This window comes from Urocitellus parryii, chromosome 3 (genome assembly GCF_045843805.1).
Source record: "Urocitellus parryii isolate mUroPar1 chromosome 3, mUroPar1.hap1, whole genome shotgun sequence".
Classification (NCBI taxonomy): Eukaryota; Metazoa; Chordata; class Mammalia; order Rodentia; family Sciuridae; genus Urocitellus; species Urocitellus parryii.
This window is the reverse complement of record NC_135533.1, coordinates 1563704-1581605: the sequence shown is the minus strand read 5'-3', so window position 1 is coordinate 1581605 and position 17902 is coordinate 1563704. Positions and strand designations below refer to the sequence as shown.

General features: G+C 58.9%; 1 protein-coding gene and 1 pseudogene across 1 annotated transcript in view; both read right to left on the bottom strand.

The window, feature by feature from the left end:
* The window catches only part of LOC144253612 (syntaxin-3-like), a 32423-nt pseudogene extending 26429 nt beyond the window's left edge, over positions 1 to 5994 (bottom strand).
* A 3594-nt stretch (positions 5995 to 9588) lies between these two features.
* Positions 9589 to 17902, bottom strand: part of Ptprn2 (protein tyrosine phosphatase receptor type N2) — a 794381-nt gene continuing 786067 nt past the window's right edge. The window contains exons 21-22 of the mRNA XM_077795880.1: positions 11646 to 11719; positions 9589 to 9660 (exon numbers count right to left, since the gene is read on the bottom strand). Of these exons, the coding sequence (XP_077652006.1) occupies positions 9589 to 9660; positions 11646 to 11719 (146 nt within the window). The remainder of the gene's footprint in view (positions 9661 to 11645; positions 11720 to 17902) is intronic.

Here is a 17902-nt window from a genome sequence, read left to right as displayed (position 1 = left end):
ATGGAGCACCACACAGACCCTGCTGGGTGGGCTGTGTGCTCTCAGCTCCTGGGACTGATGAAGACCCTCCCCAGAGCAAATGCTCAGCCCTCGACACCGGGCTGCGTCCCAGTGGGGACTTGAACCACACCATCTGCCCCCGGCCGTGGAGGCCGGAAGCCCAGGTCTGAGACGGCCTGGTCACCTTGAGGGTGTCCGTGCCCCGTGCTCTCCAGAGGGGAGCCAGCTCTGTCTCTGGGCAGGACACCTATCCTGACCTGGGCGCTGCCTCCTGACCTCATCTAACCTGGCGACCTCCAGGCCCACTGCGACCTTGAGGCCCACCTCCATGGGGATGACATCGCCATTGTCCTGGGGGTCTGGGCTCTTGAGGGCCTTCCCAGAGGGTTGGCTTGGCTTGTCCACAGCTGAGATGGTCAGCTCCCAGCACATGAGCTGGGAGCTGCAGGGAGTGCTGTGCAGGAGGGCACCCCAGCTTCCGCAGTCTCAGTGCGCGTGTGCACACCCCTTCCTGGGTGCACATGTGCAGGGCTGTGTGCCGGCGCCCTCTGGGCTTCCTGTCTCCTGGCTTCCTGGCCTGGGGCACACACGTGGTGTGCCTTCTCCTCCAGCTCTCTCTGTTACAGGCAGGGTACTGGGAGAGCAAGGTGAGGCCAGGCCAGCGGCCACAGAGGGTCATGAGGCCTGCCATCTGGGTTTAGTGACCCTCGGGGGCTTGCATTTCCCAAGGGCCATGATGGTTTCCAAGAAGCCAGAGCTCCTCTGCACAAGGGGGAGGACATGTGTGGTGGCCACTTGATTCTGTGGCCATCACCAGGCCGTGGAACCAGAGGTAAGAAGGGGACTGTGGGCAGACTGCCAGAGGACACTGCAGGACTCGGAGTCTTACCACACAGAGTGAGCAGCGCCTGTCCCTTGCAGCTGCAACGGGGATGGCAGCTGGGGTCAGAGGAGGGAGTGGCCCTTCCCTCCCAGGCCCACTCCAGGCTACAAATCTCCCCAGGGCTCTTGGCAGGGAACCCCAGGGCTCATGGTGGGACAGAGTCGGCAGGGACCTGAGCAGGGACGAGGCCAGGCCACAGTCATCCCTCACTGGCACTGCCTGGCCTGGGTGCCCGGGTCCTGGGCTGTGGTCCCGGGAGCTATGAGCTGCAGGCCCAGAGAACACGCAGGCAGCAGCCAGAGCGCAGGGGCAGGCAGACTATTCCCAGCCCGTGTCCACGCCACTGGGCCTGGTGATACCAGCCCTGCCCAAGATAAGCAAGGCCCCCAGAGCCTGGCGCCTGCTTGCTCCCTGTGTCTGTGCCCCTCACCTGGGGAAGGGGGTTCCCTGGCTTCAGGCGGGGGCGAGGCGGGGCCTGGAGCCGGGCATCCACAGCTTGTGAGGAGAGGGGAACAAGCCCCTGGGATGCGAGAGCTGGCCCAGTAGCCTCCGTGTTAGACATGTGTGGGCAAGCACAGACAGGCAGGCATGGGCGGGCCACCCGGGCTCAGGGCAGGTGTGGGGACCTGTGCCAGCTCCCAAGCAGCCCCTCGGAGAACCCACCTGCCCCAGAGGGCATCTGGAGGTGATCCATGCTCCTTCCCATCTGCCTCCTGCTGGGGAGTGGCCCTGGGAGACTACTGAGGTTTGTGAGGGACACAGGGGCCCAGTGGGGCATGGACTACGTCATGGGAAGGGGCTTGACACAGGCCTGGGATGGCCGGAGTCTGCTCGTGTCGGTGTTTAATGCCACTGCCAAGCCCAGCACTGTGGAAGGCCGTGGTGTGGGTGGACAGAGGATGCAACTCAAGCTGCTAAGTCATGGTGTCACAAGAGGCCCACATGGTCATCTCTGCTCACCCAGCAGCGGTCAGACAATCCTGGGGGCAGAAGCCAGGCTCTCAGGGTTGAGCCAGGCCCTGGGTGACCCAGAGTCCACTTATTCAGGGTAGGTGTGAGTGGGTCTGAAATAGGGGAGTCAGCTGGGGCTGGGGGCTGGGGACCGCACGGGACCCTGCAGGGACAGAACAGGCCAGGTGCTGGGGTCTTGGGGACAGTGACCACATCCTCAGTGAGGGACCCTGCAGGATATTCCCTGATGCCCCCAGAATCCCAGACCACGGGTTTGGTGTAGCCCCCCCCGCCCCCGTGCGTGGACACCTCCAGGGGCTGAGCTCTTGTCTGCAGGAGTGCAGGGGCACCTGGGAGGGGCTGCAAGGCTGGACTGCAGGCAGAGGGGCAGGGCCTTGCGGACAGGGCAGGCGAGGCTACTCACCCTGTCCCTGCTGGGCGCCGGGAACTGGTGCTCAGGCTGCGCTCCTCTGCTTGGTGTCTCAGTCCATCCCAGCCTCTGGCAGCCCTTGGCCAGGGGAGCCCAGGTGGAGGCCACAGCCAGCTGGAGGACCCTCCCTGAGGAGCCCCTGTGGCTAGAGCTGGGGCGGAGGCTTCTGCTGTCCGTCCCTCAGGCCTCACCAGAGGGCCCTGGGCAGGTGTGCTGCGGCCAGGAGCGGAGGAGGGCACTGGGCAAGGAAGTGGGAGCTGCCGCCCGAAGCTGGGGAGTCTGCCTCAGTCCTGGGGCCCCTGGAGCTGCCCTGGGAGGTCTCAACTGCTCCAGCAGCAGCACAGCTCAGCTCCCTCCCTTCCCTACCCCTCGGACAGACGCGGGTTTGCAGGTGCGCAGGGACGCGCACTCAGGCCCATCTGTGAGGGGCTGGGGCACCCCACGGCCCAGGCCTCAGGGCACGTTTGGGCTGGGCACTCACAGAGTGGTCCACATTGGAGCCAGTACCCCCCAGGCCAGTCCAGGAGGGCTTTGCCCCTGGAAGGGCTTCGTTTGAGGTGGGGCTGGTTGGCTGAGAGCCAACCGTGAGTGGCAGTGGCAGTGGACGTGCTGGGACCTTGGCCAACATGGGGCTGTGGGGGCCCATGGCAGAGCCGTGACCTCCCCGACCCCTTCATGGGCACCCACTCTGTCAGTGAAACTCCAACCCTAAAAATGGCAGAGTGGCCGCCACGGAGTGTGCTGACCTGTGAGCAGCCCGTGCCTGAGGCCTGAGTGTGAGTGGGTTCTTATAGATGGACACCCAGAGGGGACAGAGACAGACAGGGAGGTGCAAGGGGGCAGAGGAGAGACAGAGACCAAGACAGAGGGTGCAGGAAGACCTCCCTAAGGCAGGGGGCGAGTGGGAGAGGGAGCATGGAGGACCTGAGGGTCACACCGGCCAACGGGAGGGACAGGGCCACCAGCCTGCTCCTGGGACCCCTGCCAGCCACCACTCTCAAGCATCAGCCACCACTGCAGCTCCAGCGCCAGAGGCGGGTGACACAGAGGGAAGGCTCCCCGCACTGGAGGGGCTTGGTGGCAGTGCAGAGGCAGTGGGCATGGGTTCCTCCTTCTAGGCCCGGCCCCTCACATGGGGGACGTGTGTCCACCCGCTCCCATCCCGCCCCGGCCACTCGTGGCCGACTGTGCCCCACTGACACATCCCTGGGCCCATCCCCCAGAGAGCAGAGCCGAACAGGGAGAAACGGACTCATGTCCAGAAAACCACATTTACCAGCCACACACAACTAAAAAAAGCAAATTACATAAACCATCTGGTTTGTCTAATAAATAGAGCTGCATAAATGGCTAAGACCAGTTTCTAAACAAATACTCAAATAAAATGAAAACCAGCCATTGTTCAGGAACAAAGGTATAATCAAATTCTAATTTTCTATTCCAATAAACATCTTTGAATTAATGCCTATTCCACTAATTATGAAGGTTTTATTAGTGTTCTACTTGATTAATAAAGCACAAAACACAGATTACGTAGAATGCGGCTGTCATTTCCCCGCGGAGAGCACTTGGGTGGTTTCGTGCCTGCATTTAAATGGAGGAGCCAGACAAGCAGAGACAAAGGGAGGGTGGGGCGGCGGCTGGGAAACCGCTTCAAAACTGTTAAGTCAAATTTGAAAGGAAAAAAAAATGAAGTGTCCTCCTGCAGTTTTATCAATTGACACGGCCAGTAAAATAAATCAACAGCGCCAGCTTAAATGTCAGGCCGAGCAGGCGCCCCCCGGGCCCCTCCCGCGGGGATGAGGGCTGGTCTGCAGCTGCCCAGCAGCAGGGCCACGAGTGGGCGACATCCAAGGATGGTGACACCCCAACGCACGGCCCCAGGGCCAACAAGCTCGCTGGCAGGACTGCGGTTCCCCAGGCCGAGGGTGACGTGGGCTTTCAGAGGAGACAGGAAAGCCCTGCAGTGGCCCCAGTGGAGAGAGCAGTCCCCAGGCTGGGAGGAGCCTCTCCTGGGGAATGTGCAGCTGGTGGTGAGCCCAGTGGGCTGCAAGGGGGCAGCAGAGTGTGCATGACCCTGCGGGCCCCGGTTCCAGCCATCCCTGCAGACCAGCCGTGCCCCCCTCATTAGGCTTGTGCACCTGGGAGGGACGGCGGGCATCTTTGGAGACAACGGGGGTGCGTGCGTGGTTGCACATAGGCCGGCGTTCCTGGGTATTCACCTCCATTCCAGTAGCTGAGAAGAGCAGGTTTGTGGCCTTTCCACCAAGGTGAGCATCCGGCACTTCTCATACGAGGAGTGACGATGGTACAAGGAGTGACGAACGTATGTGTAGGGATGGTACATGGAGGGGCGGCACGTGGAGGGACGGCACGGGGAGGGACATTCACAGGTCTTTACACTCTGGAAGAGCACCTCTAACCATAGTTTTCCACGGTCATAAGCAAGGATTTCGTAAACCCAGCCCTGAGTTTGCCGGAGGACTGAGCCCCACGGTGTGGAGATGGCGGACCCAAGAAGCCACCAAGCTCTGTGAAGAGCAGAGGGGAGCCGGACATCCGGGCAATGGGGTGAGCGCCAGCCGTGAGAGCAGAGCCCCTCTCTGGGCGCCAGCCTGCTCTGCTGGATGCCATTTGCACCATCTGCCCATGCCTGGCCAGGTGTGTAGCTCACCACCTGCCCACTGTAAGGTGGGGTGGCCCAGTCGCCGCCCCGACCCTCTTCGATGACGTCCATTCTGGGGAAGAGTTTCTTGGCACGTTGAGGGAACTCAGGTCCAAGGGACTTCATGTACTGTTCTCTTTTACCACATGTCCTGGTTGATCCGGGAGCCCCTGGGGCCAGTGACCACATCTCGCACCCCAGTCAGGGACAGGTCAGCTTCTACCAGGTGCTGGCCCTGCTGGTGGGAGAAAACCCTCCTGGTGGTGGGGGTCTCGACACCACCCTGACCCAGCTTGCGTCCCTATAATGCAGTTCCTGAGATTGGGTACTTACAGAGTTAATTTAGCTCAGTTTAGAGGTTCAAGGGTGTGGCCCTGGCTCTGGTGGGACCTCGTGGTGGATGGCCTCAGTGGCAGGAGCACGTGACAGAGGGAGGTTGCCAGGTGACCCAGGGTCAGCTGCTCTTGTGAGGACTAACTACGTGGGGTGGCCCAGTCGCCGTCCTGTCCCTCTTGGATTAGTCAGGCCTCAAGCCGGGGCTGAGGGCCCACCCCTAGGCCACACCCCGCCCCTGCCCCCAGGCCAAGTTTCCAATGCATGGACCCTCCACATCAGAACTGGCAGGACCGCCCAGACCACAGGCCCTGCTGGGGAGGGACACCACCCCTGGGCGATGGCTTCAGACAGGGCCTTGTGCCCCTTGGAACTGGCCCCTGACCCGGGGTTGGCAGCAAAGCCCAAGCCCTTGGTGGCCACAGCCTGGGAGGCTGGGCAGGGGCGCCCACCCTGTGGGGGGTTCCTGGGTGTGCTGGCTGGACTCAGCTGGACCTGTTTTCCTCTGGGCTCGTCTGCTGGCTTTTGTGGCAGGCGGGTGCTCGGCCTCTTCTCGTTCACACTGGAGTCCTCTGCTGTGGCCATCTGTCCAGCCCTGACGGGCCCTGTGACTGGACCCGCATGTCCAAGTGGTTTCTTCTTTCAGTCTTCTCTGGAAGCTGCCCTTGTTAGTGAGGGTCCTCTTTATGCCACTTGGAGTTCTAGACTGACCTTGAAGCTCCTCGTGGCCATCGCCGCACCCCCATATGCCGGGGGTCCCTCTGACTGCCGTCCATACCTTGGGTGCTCTGTGATTGTTTATTAAGAGCCAATCTCTGCTGGGTGCCGGAGCGCCTGCCTGTGTTCCCAACAACTCAGCAGGTTGAGGCAGGAGGGTCCCGAGGTCACGGCCAGCCTGGGCCACTTGGCAAGTCCCTGTCTCAGAACCAGAATGAAAAGAGCTGGGGTGTGGCTCCGTGGGAGGGCCTTGCCCAGCACTGACACGTGCGACAGGGACAAAGAGCTGGCCCCTAGGGTTGTCCTGCCTGCGACTGTGGCAGGTCCCCAGGTGAGTTTCCCTTCCTTGTCTGAGGCCCCCGAGTCTCCCTGGGCAGGGGTCAGTGTTCCACCTTAACTTTCCAGCGTGGACCCTGGGGCCCTGTGGGCAGGATGGTCTGCCTTTCTTCTGCCAGCTGGTGGGATGGGCCCCAGCTGGCAGGGCTCACAGATGGTTAGGATTTAGGAATTTTGTAGACTGGTTTTTGGATAGTTGCTCATTAAAAACTAATGTTTATGTTAACCGATAAGTTACAGCAACTACCCAAGGTCATGGAGAAGGACTTGCTGCCCACAGCACACAGAAGCCAGAATCAGGCACCAGGTGTCTGCAAAGAGGGAAAGCTTCACCGTGCAGCGCACCGCGAGGAGGCGGGCAGCCGGGTGCTGCCACCTGCTCCCTGGCCTGGGTGCGCAGCTCACCAGAGGGCAGGGAGCTGCTGTGGGCGAAGGCTGCATGTCTCTCCTGAGGGGAGGCAGCTTCTGCCTGGGGGGTCCTGAGCTGTGACGTCACTGACCAGAATGAGTGGGCTTCTAATCCTCACGTCCATGGCTGGAAGGCCGGCCCCACCTGCTAGGGTCCTGGTGAGAGGCCCGCAGGGTTTTCCTGGAAGACAGCTTGAGGACCTTGTTGTTGAAGGGCCTTTTCGAAACCTGGTCACTTCCCCTTCTTGGCAGGGTGGGGATGGGACCAGGACCTGGGCCTGTAGGCGAGTGCCCTACCCCTGAGCCACACCCCCAGCCCATTTTATTGTCTGATCAAGTCCACCAGGCTGGCCTGGAACCTGTGATCCTCTGCCTCGGCCCCCTCGAGTGGCCACTGTTTTGAGTGACTTGCCACTGTGTCCAGTGGTGTCTGCTCCTCCTGGGGTGCCCCTGCTCGCCTTGACCCCTGAGGCCACTCACAGAGGTGTTCTAATCTCCGTCGGAGGCAGACAGTCAGGATGGGGCTACGCTGAAGGTGCGGTCCGTATTCCCATGGGAACTCTGGCCAAGGGACGGAGCTCCATGGCTCTCAGAGCCACCTTGTGCCAGCACCAGGGCCACAGAAGTGCTGTCGGGCCTGCTTACCTCCAAGGGAGGTGGCATGAGCTCCGGTGTGCTTTTTCAGAGCACCTGAAGCTGTGCACTGGCTCCAGGCCCCCACCCTGGGGTGCATTGGACGCTCCTCCCACATGGCCAGGGGCCTCTGCAGAGGGCACCCTAGGAGGTCTTTCTTTAGGGCTCCACCACACACTAGGCATCTTAAAACAGAAAGTGTTGATGATTGACAGCAGGAGCCGGGCTCGCACTCCCCCTCCACTCACAGCCCTGTCCCCGAGGGGCTTCACTGTGCTGCTGGTGGGTCCAGCACAGCCAGCCAGCAGCGTGCCCGCGCAGGAAGAGCACACGCCTTAATCCTGGCAGGCTGCAGACTCGGGGAGGGACCCACGAGGGGAAAGGACTGGAAGCCCGTTGTGACAGAGGCCAGCTGCTTAGGATAGGCCCCAGACAAATGGGGCCCAGCACCCCCTGGAGTGTGTGTGTGGGTGCTATCAGGAATGGTCTGATTTGGGATCCACCTGCTCCCTGACCTAATTTCCCAAATTGTCAAGAAGGAAAGAGCCTGAGCCATACCCAATGGTGCCTCCCCTGGGACCTGGCGCTGTCTCCAGGGTGTGTTCCTGAGATGTGTGTACCCGTGTGGACCACTGAGCTCAGAGGCCGTCCCCAGGTGGGCAGAGCCGGGGAGGGGGAGCAGTCCTGAGGGCCGGCCGTCCAGGTGGGTGTCAGGGCCTAGGAGTAGTGCATCGTGACCAAGTCAGGCCACTCCAACCTGGCCATCTGAATGTTCAGTATCTTAGGACACACAGATGGACAGGGAAAACCTTGCTCTCCCTCCCAAATAAAGACAATCCAGTGTCAAGTTAGCAGTTTAATTATGACACAATTAAATGTATTTATAGATCTCACACTGGAGGATTTCCTTTGAAACATGAGAAGGTAGAAATTACAGGTAGGCATATGCTTCTATATTCAGATAAAGTCATTTCTAATAATCATTATTTAAATTCCAGATAGCGAGAGATGATTTTGGAAGAGAGAAGACAGATTAAACAGATACACGACACCATGGAAAGACAGAACATGATTTTGGCATCTCTCTCCCAGTATGGTGGCCCTGCTCACCATGTGACCGAGACCCGCCATCAGAGCTGGTGCTGGGACACGCCAGACAGGCTCTTTTCACACTTAGCCCACAAATGGATCTACAGCCACTGCGACACCTCTGTGCCCTCCTGGACGCTAGCCTTCTGAGGTTAGTGAAGTGGACTTTCCTGTGTCTGGCAGGAGGAGGTAAATCTGATGCTCAGATGTTATTTTGGCAAATCCGAATTATCTAGAAAATGAGGGTTTCATTAAGCAATCCCAGGAGGACCAGAGGCTTCGGTTTCATTCTCCAGGGGTCTGTCCCTGGAGATGGGGATGGGCTCACAGGCTCTCTGCACCTGCTCTTCCCCGGGGTGGGGGCTTTGGATGTTCCCTGGGGCCACCTGTGCAGGACAGAGCTGAGTGCTTGGGGACCCTGGGCCCTATTAAATGCCTACATTTGTTCTGACTGTGGTTATCTCATAGGAAAGTTCACTGGGGGCATCTGTTTTTGACATTTAAAACATGTCTCCAGCTGGGCTGTTCCCTGGCTTGGCAGAGGGAGGTGGTCATGGGAGGTCCTGGCCTCAGGAGGCCGCCTCTGCCCCGGGAAGGTATCTGCCAGGAGCCCCACTTTCTGTGCTTGGGGTAAGGGGTGGCTGGCAAGGCCACCCACAGTGCCCGGGGGGTGTGTAGGCACAGACCCAGAGGGCACAATGAGGTCTCTCATCTCCCCAAAGCTGTAGGACAAGGGTCCTGCCTTACTCTGTCCCAATGGCAGATGGTCTTACAGAGGGAGGAGCCGGGCCTCCTGCATCGCACCCTCCTCCAGCGTGTGGGTCTCGGCACATTCCCTTCCTGCAGACCACAGTGACGATAGAGTCGCGGTGTCATGGTTGTGACATCGCTGGCCATGAGAACATGAATGTGTGCTCTAGGAAGGAGCACCCGGAGCGTGAGAACAGGGGCACCGAACCTTCCCCTCCCCAGCTAGATGCTCCCACAAATCTACACGTTGGGTTCAATGAAACAACACATTTAGCCGCAGACCACGCCGTAGTGTGGGAGTTGGTGGCCCCGTAACTATGTGGTCACCACAGAAGACATGCAGAGCCAGGCTCCTGTGGCACTCCTGGGGGGTTCCTGGGGCGGGCTGTGCACCTACTGGGGAAGGGCCTTCAGGATGGCGTTCACCTCCTCTGCCACAGCGGTCAGCGCAAACTCAAACTGCTCCTGCGGAGGGGACGAGACGCGGGAGGAGACTGGGTGAGAGGGCTCCTTCCCACTCAGTGCCAGCCCCAGAGTTAGTTTGCAGACACTCTTTAGGGAAAAAGAACGGTCCCAGGTTTCAGTGGGAGCAACCAGAGCTCTGGGTTTGGGATGGACGCGGCTGGGGCTCATGGACTTCTGCAGAGCTCACTCAGGCCGCAGAGGACAGCCTGGTGCTCCACACAGGTGCCAGCAGGTGGGCACACCCTGGGACAGTCCTGACCAACAAGCCCCGAGCTGATCACCAGGGAACAGGAAGAGCCCAGGCAGCTGGGTCCCACCCAGGACACGGCCCCACTTGTCCCTGACTGCCCTGCTTGCAGGAGATGGGGGGAGAAGGATTTGGGAGGCCGTCCTGGACAGGCTCTGCTCCAGAGAAAGGCTCTGGTAGGCACAGGTGTGTTCCCTCCAGCCCCTGGTCACTCAGGGGCGTGGATCTGTGCTGACCTCCTGGTTTTGGTGGGATGATCTACGGTGTTGACATCTGGGGAAGCCTGGGGAAGGGTGCCTGGGGTCATCTGTATTAGTTCTGCATTTTTCTTTTGCAAGTATAAAATAATAATAATTTAAAAACCCAAACTAAGAAAACATCGAGTGTGCTGTAACTTCCAAAGCCCTTTCATGATAACCACGGAAGACTTTGGTGGTATCTCTGCGTGCCACAGAGAGCAAGCGAGACCCACGCGGCTCGGCTCTGCCCACCAGGCCATCCCTGTCCGGCTCCCTAGCCGGGGTCAGCGTGGAAGTACCCACCTTGGGGGACAGAGGCCAGAGCGAGGGCCGGCAGCCTTAGTGGAAAGGTCTGGCTGGGGTGCGACCCTGAGTCCTCTGGTTCTGCTGGGAAGTCCTCTTTGTGGGAGGGGTTAATGAACGTTGCCTCGGAGCCTGGGTCGGCTCTGACAGTGCAGGCCAGCCCCACGCTCCATGAGGCCATCTTAAGAGACCTCTTCCAGTCAAGGCTGCCGCTCCGACCGCACAGGCCTCAGTTGTCCAGCTTCTTATTAGACCCAGCCACCAGCCAGGGACCCAGGGACCCAGGCCCCACCCAAGTGTGCTCTGGCCAGCCTACCCTGTGGTGCTCTGGCCAGCCTACCCTGTGGTGCCCGGTCCAGCAAGGAGCCTTCTTTCTTTCTTTCTTTTCTTTTTTCATTTTTTGAGGGGTGCCGGGGCCTCGCTCACACTAGGCAAACACCCCACCACTGAGCTACACCACTAGCTCCACTAAGGTCTTTATTAAACTAAAATCCTGTAGTTGAGGAAAGTAATTTTGCAAGGGCATCTTTTAAAAACCCATGCCCCTTGAGTGGGCCCTGGTGGCATCTGGGTCAGGGGCACACAGAGAAGGCAGAGAGCCCGGGTGCAGTGGCCTAGGTGTGTCTGTGGCCAGCCACGCGGGGCCTGGCTGCCAGGGGGCGGAGAGCACATCCACCTCTTTTCTAGCTGCTTCTAGCTCTGGCCAACCACGGCTAAAGAGCTCCTGTTTCCACCCTGGGGTCCCAACCTGGGCCTTTGGATAAGTCTGAGCTGCTTCGGGGTGTTCCAGTAGCCCTGCACACCCTGGAAACACTGAGATGAATGCGCTCTGTGGCCCCCACGTGGCACAGCTGAGGTGGAGGAGGTGTGCGTGTGGAGGTGGGGTGAGCTCAGGACCCCACACCCAAGGGTCCTGGGTTGCGATCGCTCCACCCCTGCCCCCACCACTTCAGTTCCCACCACCTGGGACTTGTCAGCATCTATTGATGCAGAACATATCCGTGTGGCTGCAGGAAGAGCCAGTGAGCCCTCAGGAAGCCCTGGCCACCCTTGCCCATGCTGTGGACACGCTCAGTCAGAGCAGAGGGCTGCATGTGGCTGATATTAAACCAGGCCTGATCCCCGCTCCTCTGAGGAGAACAGCCGCAGAGGGACACTGTCAATATCTCAAGTCCCCGAGGGCCGGCTGACAGTACCTTTGTCTGGACCATGCCTGGTCTCTGGTCCCTCAAGTGCTCCAGGGTCGCGGCGATATCAATCTCCTTAGCACCTGCAACAAACCACAAATTGGGCTGAGTCCAGAGCCAGGATAATCCATGCCGCATCTGTCAATCTCCGGCTATCAGGTTCCCTTTGGGCAAAGAGGCCAATTGAAAATTATTACACTCATCCCTCAGCCGCTTGGCAGGCAGCTGCGATCCCAGCGTTCATATAGAGAAATAAGGCGAGGGCAGCTTTCATTAGCATTAATTCAAGAAAGCGGGCTGAGAGCCGTGTTAAGTGCCTGTGCGGGTACTTATCGACAGCCAGCCGCCACAGGCCGAGGCGTCGCCGGCCTTTCTGGTGGCGTTGAGAGAACCCTGGTCGGAGGAAGCCGCGTATGTGCTTTGATTTTGATTCCATAGGATTATTCTCCTTTTAGAAAAGATCCGTCAGACCCATCTTTTCTACCTTAGTGCCTGCGTTTGAGAGCGTTCCAGAGCTGAAGGGGGGGTGACACCACCGTGGCCGTGTGCTCCGGCGGGGCTCGGGGCCGCGCCTGTCCTAAGGCGGGTGACGCTGGGTGCACACAGATGCTACCCGACTCTAAGTTCAACCCGAGTGTTTTCCACGCACACTCCTGCTTCCCAGTGTGTCAGGCTCCCTGAAGGACAGACAACCACGGGACGGATCCCAGCCCCTCAAGCTTGCTGTGGTTTAGACGGGAGACCCTAGTGGCACAGAGCAGGGCGGGAATCAGGAGCAGGGGCCCTGAAGTGGGCAGGGAGCCACCATGGGAACCCCACACAAGAGCCAGGAGTTCAGGGGCCGCGAGTGACCCCAGTGGGGAGCTGTGACCACCTGCTACCTGAGGTCTGGACTAGGGTCACGGCCCCTGGCAGCTGCAAGCAGGGGAACCAAAGAGACCCTGTGCAACCCAGGCTTGTTGGGACCAGCACCGAAACCCTGGAGAGCGTCACCAGAACCGGCAGCTTGCCCCCCATGCCCGTCAGGAGACTGGATCCACATGGCGGGGCCACATGGAGGGACTCCTGTGGCTCTGCTGTGACTGCGCTGCCGCAGGGATCAGCTGCCGTGGCTCTGGGACCGGGGGCTGAGTGACAGTGGCCTGCACATCACCTTCAGGGAGGAAGGCCAGAGTCCCTTGCCGCAGGCAACCAGAGAACAGGGGGGGTGGGCCGGAGGCCTGGGAGGAGAGGAATTCCAGCCCAGGTCCTGCTACTCAAAGGGACACAAGGCAAGAGCAGGGACAGCCCCGCCCAGCCCCGGCCGGGCACCCTTGGAGGCAGACAAGTCCTGTGCTCTGTGCCCCGGGTTTCTCCAGCCTCCCTTAGCAGCCAGCACCGTCCGTGGGGTCCGTGAATACGAGCGTCCACCAGCTTCCACGCTGCAGCTTTCCCAGCAGGACAGGGCTCCGCGGGGAAGCCAGTCCCTGGCAGGGTGGGTCTCGCTGCCACTCACTCAGTGTGAGCAAGTTGACGTCACGACCAGTCCAAGCCACCCAAAGTACACAGACAACACAGTCTCTGCACAGGGAGCCCCACAGCTGCCCCTCGCCCTCCCCAGCTGACCACACAGCACCAGCAGGCATTCACACCTGGGGACTGGCTGCCAGCACACCATGGGTCCGATAGGGAGAGTCACACTGGAGAGAGTAGCAGGGTGGAGCCTGGTGCAAAACCCAGGGCCCTCCCTGAGCTGCGCTGGCCCTGCATGGGGCATTCTACTGGGTGGGAAGCTGAGTTTAAAAGACCAAGTTCACGCAGATTGGTCCTGAGTGCTGAAAAGGCCTCTGGTCTCTGCCTCCCATGCTGCAGACCCAACTGCTGTGGGGCAGGGGGTGGGCAGCCAGCCCTCCCTCCAGAATGGGCAGTTAGGGCACCAGGAGACGTCCTGGTGACTCACGGTGGCGTAGGCACACCGCCATTACATGGATTCCAGGAACAAAGCCCTCCGTGAAGAACCAGATCTCAGTTGTGCTCGGGGCTGGCTTCCAGCCTCTACAGTGGCCACTCAGCCCCTGACCCACGAGCCTGAAGTTCGGGAGACAGAGGAGTGCTGTGAACTGTCCCACCTGACCGGAAACCTGAGGTCTTCCAAAGCCTGGGGTTGAGGGGCTCGTCTGGGACAGACTTGAGACAAATCACTGGTGGACCTGGTCACTGCTGGTGACCATGGAGGACATTTTTGTGAAGGCTACAGTTGAAACCCCTAGTTCTACGACCTTGGGGCACTTTTGGTTTTGAGGGCAAGTGAGAGAAGGAAGAGCTGACCTTGTGAGGTCACCTGGATGGGACACCAGAGTCCCTGAGCCTGAAACCACGCCTGAGTGGTGGGGGAAGTTGGATCAGTGCTGAAAACGAGCCAAGCACAGCAATGAGGACCCAGATTTGCCAGGTAAAGCCAGCTGTCTGAGAGATGTCCTCTAGCACAGCAGAGTGAGGAACCATGGGTTAGGTGCAGGGTGAGGGAAGCGCTTCAGTAGGTCCCACAGGTACAACCCCAGGAACGCACTGCCCTCGGGGAGCCACTCTGGGCAGGCCCCTGCCCAGCTGTCCAGCTCCTGACCACCAAGAGACCCTGTGCAACCAGAGTGGCGGGGCTGAGGCAGAAGGGCGGGCCTGTGGCCTGGCCACGCCAGGCAGGTGGTTTAGAGCGCTCTGGGAGTGCCTTGGCGTGCCTCCAAGAGAGTCCTCTCCTGGGGAGCCCCTTAGGTAGCACACACAGGTGCTGCCGGCCAATGCCATGTCCCCGGGAGCACAGGAGCAGCCCAGGACCTGGGCACTCTAGGGTCCCCAGGCGGGAGGCAAGACAGGGATCTCAGCCACGAGCGGGACTCTGGGTGCAAGTCCCCAGGAAAAATCGGCCCCCTTCTGAGGGCACCAAGCTTTGCCCCTCTGGGGACAGGTTGGGTCTGGGCCATGTCTCCAGGGATGGGACAGCGGTGTGGGCGCCAGGCCTCCTGCCAAGACCTGGGCGCCGTGTGCACTGGGCCGCCCTCTCCTGCCTGGCTTGCCTCCTTTCTGCCCTGACGCCCACCCTCTCCGCCGCCCGCCTGCTCTGCTGCACCTAAGTGGCCGCTGGGGAGCCGTCCAGGGCTGCTCTCACTTGATTCCCAGTTTCCAGAGCTCGCCAGTGCAGACGTTTACACATTGGTTAAATATATTTTTAAGACAGCAGAGGTTTTTCAGCTTTAGATAAAACCATTATCCAATAAGCAATAAACATTAAAATAACATTAGTATTAAAGTATTAAAACTATTTTTTACCAGGAAAGAATCAATTTGGAGTTAAGGAAACCACATAAATATGACCCTGGTGTGTCTTTAAGAGGTTGCTTTGATTTCTCCTGGAGTGGGTTATGGCCGAGGGTGGCCCCTCTCTGTCCAGGTGGGGGAGTGTGCTGGGGCCCTGCGGTCACTCCTCAGCACGCCCAGGAGGGATTGTTCAATAAGCCCAGATTCGTTTCATTGCAGATCTCAGACCCCTGGGTCTGCAGACTGGGACTGCCAAGCGTTCCCTTTCCTTGAAAGTACAAAGGACACTCTGTATCAAATGTCCACAAAGAAGGCCTGCATTTTGAGTGAGTAAATGTTCCTGGTTCCACCTTCTGGACCAACTGAGCAAACCTCCTTTCCTCACTGCAGGCATTTGAAGGAGATAATGGGGATTATTCTGACCCCAAAAGAAACCAGTTGGAAGAGCTCCTACCTCCCAGGAGGCCAGCAGAGTGTCTCCTGTGTCCAGTCTGGGATTGTCTTGTTCTCTGTTGCTTGGAGCTGGGTTCCCAGGGGCTGAACCCTGCAGGTCAAGACACCTGGCAGAGCCAGACTGGCACTGAGCTGGGTGAGGGCCACACAGCCGGAGGCCCCTCCTGTTCAGCAAGACAAACCCTGGCTGCAGGTGACAGGAGTCAGGGACACTCTGTCTTCCTCCACCAAGGTAGCCCTGACACTCGCCAAGCCAAGCCGCAGCGCTGCCTGCTGGGACCAACCACACACATGTGTATGCACACACATCCATGCACACACCTGCATCCATCACACCCAGACACACACATGTACACCCTCACACATCTGTATCCATCACACCCACATAACATGCACACCCACGCACACACCTGCACCCATCACACCCATATAACATGCACACTCATGCACACACCTGCACCCCTCACACCCATATAATGTGCACACTCATGCACACACCTGCACCCCTCACACCCATATAACATGCACACTCATGCACACACCTGCACCCCTCACACCCATATAATGTGCACACTCATGCACACACCTGCACCCCTCACACCCATATAACATGCACACTCATGCACACACCTGCACCCCTCACACCCATATAATGTGCACACTCATGCACACACCTGCACCCCTCACACCCATATAACGTGCACACTCATACACACATCACACCCAGATACACCCACATAACATGCACACTCACGCACACACCTGCACCCATCACACCCACATAATGTGCGCACTCACACACATACCTAGACACACAGGCACCCATCATTCCTAGACACACAGGCCTACCCATGCAAATACATGCATCCATCACACCCAGACACATACCTGCATACCCACATATACACCTGTACCCCATCACACCCAGATGCACACATGCACACCCACGCACACCTGCACCCATCACACCCAGACAAATGCACACACCTGCACCCCTCACACACAAACACACAAAGCACACCCACATACAACCTGTACCCCATCACACCCAGACACACACATGTACCCCCATGCACACACTTACACCCATCACACCTAGATACATTGCACACACCCACGCACACACCTGCACCCATCACACCCAGACACATACGTGCACACCCACGCACACATCTGCACCCCCATCACACAGACATACATGCATACCCCCACACACACCTGTACCTATCACACCCAGACACACACATGCACACCCATGCACACACCTGCACCCCATCACACTCAGACACACACATGCACATCCACACACCCGCATCTGTACCCCATCACCCCCAGACACATGCACATACAACCATACACACACCTGTACCTATCACACCCAGACACATGCACATACACCCATGCACACACCTGCACCCATCACACCCAGACACACATGTGTACACCCACGTACACACCTGCACCCATCACTCCCAGATGCACAAGTGTACACCCATATATACCCTACACTCATGCCACATACACACCATATGAACACACCACACCCCCACATCACATGCACGTGCTCACCTCCATGCCCCACCCCTCACATCTCTCACACACACACTCTGTTCTGGGATTTCTGTTTTTACTTCACACTTTTCTGAATGACTCTAGCTAAAGACTTATGGAAATTATAAGAAGCCTTTTTGCTGACCTACATAAATTATAATCTCCTTTTTGCAACATTTTGTGGGATCAAAGGAGACCCCTTGGCTCCATGGTCCCTTGAAAATCAAGTGTATCCTACAAGACAAACCAGACACCATGTTCTTTCCTTTTGAAAAATATTCTAAATCATCTGGAGAAAGTAGGGTGCTTACAAGTCTTTGTAAAAATATAAACAAACAAGATGTAGGACTCTGCTCTAAGTCTCATCCTGGGGTGCCCAGAAGGACCGGAGCTGTGGGCAGCATCCTGACGATCTGACTTCTGGACCATCCAACAAGACTGCGCAGACCCCACGGCATGGACTCGCACACGGAGTTCTGCCTACATAAGCTGATGTGAGGATTAGTGGCTCCAAGTGACAGAGGTGTCCCCAGCGGTGGCTCTGCCCAGGGCAACACCGACCCCCGGAGCATTCTCTTGCTAATGGCCCCAGAATCCTCCTTAATCCTACACAGTCCACGTGGTGCCACCACTGCTGCCCGAGAGCGGGGTGAGGGCCGTGTGGATGTTTCCTGTCCCAGGAGTGGAGTCCCTCTAGGATGACGCACAGCCCGGAAGGAGGCCTTGGGTGGGAGGGTGGGCACTTCATTGGTGTCTGCCTTTGGGAGCTGCCCAGGCCTCTGCGTGGGACCTCTTGCACCAGAAGGGGCAGCCAGGGTGGGAGGCTTTGCTGCGGGGTGGACGAGACCAGTAAGGGAAGGGCAGGTGAGTAGGGGCCGGCAGGGCGAAGACGGGCAGGGCACCGAGGCTGCCCTGCAGCGAGGAGAGGGGGAGAGGGAGCAGGTGCCCCCAGGCGGAGAGAGAAGGGCCCC